The following is a 2,574-nucleotide window of genomic DNA, read 5'->3' on the forward strand; positions in this document are numbered from 1 at the left end:
CGTCCAGCGGCGCCTTGGCTGCTCCCATGACCACCTTGTGGATGGCGGGGGACAGGTGAGGCCCACAGCGTCTCTAGGATGGTGTTGATGAACAGGACCTACCGGGTGGGGGGAGGCGGGGGTATCAGGCAGGGGTATCAGGCAGGGAATCAGGCAGGGGTATCAGGCGCGGTACATCAGGCCAAAAGCGGCGGCCTGGGGCCTGTCGGCTGCGCCCCCGGCGCGGCATGGCGCCCCCCCAACGGCCTGGCGGCACCGCCGTTCGGCGGCGCGGGGGGTATGGGGCGGCCGCCGGCGCAGCAAGGCACGCAAATGGCAGCGCTGGCCGCCGCCGCCGCACCCGGTCGTAGTCTGGGTGCACCAGCCAGGGGCTGGTGTCCTTCAGGAGCCGCTTCTTGAACACGCTGCGAGAGAGCGGGGGCAGGGGCAGGGCGCCGATGAAACGGCGGGCAGGCGCGGACGGCGAGCCGCCCCAGCTGCCCAGGCGTGCCCCCAGCTCCTTCGTGCCTCCCTCCTGCTCCTCCCTGGGGCCCCTGCTGCTCCCATGCCGGCTCCCCCCAGCTGCCGCAGCCGCCCAGCGCCGCGCGGCGGCGCCGCCCGGCGCCCACCTGACCGGCTTGCCCGCGGTCTTGGGCATGGGGATGCTGGGGTTGTCATCTGCGCTGATGTCCACGGCCGTGATGTAGTCCTTGGGCTCGATGACCAGGAACTTGGGCACTACCTGACAGCCCAGCTGCGCGAGGAGGCGGCGGGCAACGGAGAGGGGGCGGTGGCGGCGGCGGCGGCGGGCAGACATATGCGTGGGCAGGGGCGCCGGCAGGGCCTGCCCCGCCGTGCCAGCGCCGCCCCGAGACGGCAGGGAGGCCAGCACAGGGCGCAGGCGGCGCAAAGCGGCCTTCCGAGCCAGGGTTGTGTACTGCTGGCATGTCTGGTGTGGCGGACACCTCATCGGGAGCGTGCTGCAGCCATGCGACAGCACCCCGGGCCCAAAACGAAGGCCCATGCCTCCACTCACCGCAACCCCTCCAGCAGTGCCCAGGGCTGCCCCCGCCAACAGGGCCAGAACCATCGGATCCGGCTGCGATGAAACCGGCCAAGCTCCGATTCAAGTGCGGCAAGGAGCCGGGCCCATGGGCTGTCTTGCCCCTGCCGCGCCACGCTGGCAGAGCGGGGGCGGGAGGCGCAGGTGGCATGCTGAGACGTGGGGCCCTCTGAGAGAAGCAGGACCAGGCAAAGGCTCTCCTGGTACGCCATAGGCTCGGCTGACAGGCTCGAAGCTGCTCACTGGACACTCGAAGGTGCTCCACCCGCCTCAGCAGCAGCGTGCGGCAGGCACCTTCACCGGCAGGCGCCGGCTCGAGTAGCAGCCAGCACAGGCAGAACGGACGTGTAAAAGGGCCGCCAGCCCGCAGCAAGGGGTGCATACGGATTGCAGCAGCAGCGCTGGCACTCCCAGCAGGCCTGTTGCAGTTGCGGCAGGAGTCGGCTGGCGCCGTCCGCAGCAGGAGTCGACGCACCCAAGTTGCCGTCTGGCGACCTACTCGTCTTACTGTCATGCGGATCCCCCCAGTGTGCACTTCTGATCCCCTCTCATGGATTTCCTGCGCACCAGTGCCGCTCGAGCTGCCCCTGGCATGCGGCGGCCATCCCGCCATGCCGTGCATGCTTACACATGCGCGTCGCCGGGCGGGCGCTGCCCCAGGCCACCCCTTGCCGCCCCGTTGCCCAACTCGATCCATGTCGGATGCTGCTTGCCGCTTTGCCTGCCAGGCTTGAGTGTGGGAGCTGTCTTAGAGACCGCGTTGACGACTGACAGGTTGGCAATCACCTGCCCCTCTCTGCACTACAGGGTGCAGAAGAATGTAGCACGCTCGCGCGTCGGTTTCATCTTCCTCTGATCAAATCACTGCACTGCACGCCCTGCAAGGAGTGCACCGGCCAGGGCGCTGGGCAAAAGCATCCATTGAAACACCGTGTTCGGCAGCCTTGGCGGCGACCCCGCCCCCTGAGCGCCACACAATTGGGATCCATGCCGAAGTAAAGCGGCGGAAGGGCGCAGCAGCACCGCCCCAGGCCAGTGGCAGGCAGCCCAGGCCGCACCTGCTTCCCCCTCGGGTTGAGCTGCGGCCTAGGCTGCATGGCCTCTGTGGCGCCCCCCAGCGCCTCAGAGGCTGGTGATGGGCAGGACCGCGATGCAGCGCCGCTGCCTCCAGCCGGAGCAGGGCAGGGAGCAGCAGAGGAGCGCGCGGCGGCAACCGCGGGCGACGACACGCCAGGCGGCGCCGCCGGTGCTCCCACGTCAGACGCTGGCGCCTCTGGCAGCGCATCGGGCCAGCTGATGCACGCCCAGCCTGCCGCAGCACAGCCGCGGGGCCAGCTGGCGGCCACGGGCACCGCAGGCACGCCGGCGGCGGCCGCGGCGCAGGCGGCCGCAGCGGGCTTAGCGCCCCCAGGCCCCGCCGCCGCCCGGCAGCAGCAGGCGCAGCAAGGGCCGGGTGGCCGCGCCACCGCAGCAGCGACAGCGGCGGCTGCTGCAGTTGGCGGGCAGGCGGCTGCGCTGCCTGCAGCGGGGCA

At 70.8% G+C, this 2,574-nt stretch overlaps 2 protein-coding genes across 2 annotated transcripts in view; one reads left to right on the forward strand and one right to left on the reverse strand.

Moving 5' to 3' along the window:
- The window catches only part of CHLNCDRAFT_136649 (hypothetical protein), a gene marked incomplete at both ends in the record, with an annotated part of 8,324 nt that extends 7,255 nt beyond the window's left edge, over positions 1-1,069 (reverse strand). Inside the window, 3 exons of the mRNA XM_005845577.1 lie at positions 341-404; positions 609-733; positions 1,016-1,069. Of these exons, the coding sequence (XP_005845639.1) occupies positions 341-404; positions 609-733; positions 1,016-1,069 (243 nt within the window). The remainder of the gene's footprint in view (positions 1-340; positions 405-608; positions 734-1,015) is intronic.
- A 1,068-nt stretch (positions 1,070-2,137) lies between these two features.
- The window catches only part of CHLNCDRAFT_136650 (hypothetical protein), a gene marked incomplete at both ends in the record, with an annotated part of 5,452 nt that continues 5,015 nt past the window's right edge, over positions 2,138-2,574 (forward strand). Inside the window, one exon of the mRNA XM_005845468.1 lies at positions 2,138-2,536. Within this exon, the coding sequence (XP_005845530.1) occupies positions 2,138-2,536 (399 nt within the window). The remainder of the gene's footprint in view (positions 2,537-2,574) is intronic.

Source organism: Chlorella variabilis (assembly GCF_000147415.1).
Source record: "Chlorella variabilis unplaced genomic scaffold CHLNCscaffold_17, whole genome shotgun sequence".
NCBI classification, from domain to species: domain Eukaryota; kingdom Viridiplantae; phylum Chlorophyta; class Trebouxiophyceae; order Chlorellales; family Chlorellaceae; genus Chlorella; species Chlorella variabilis.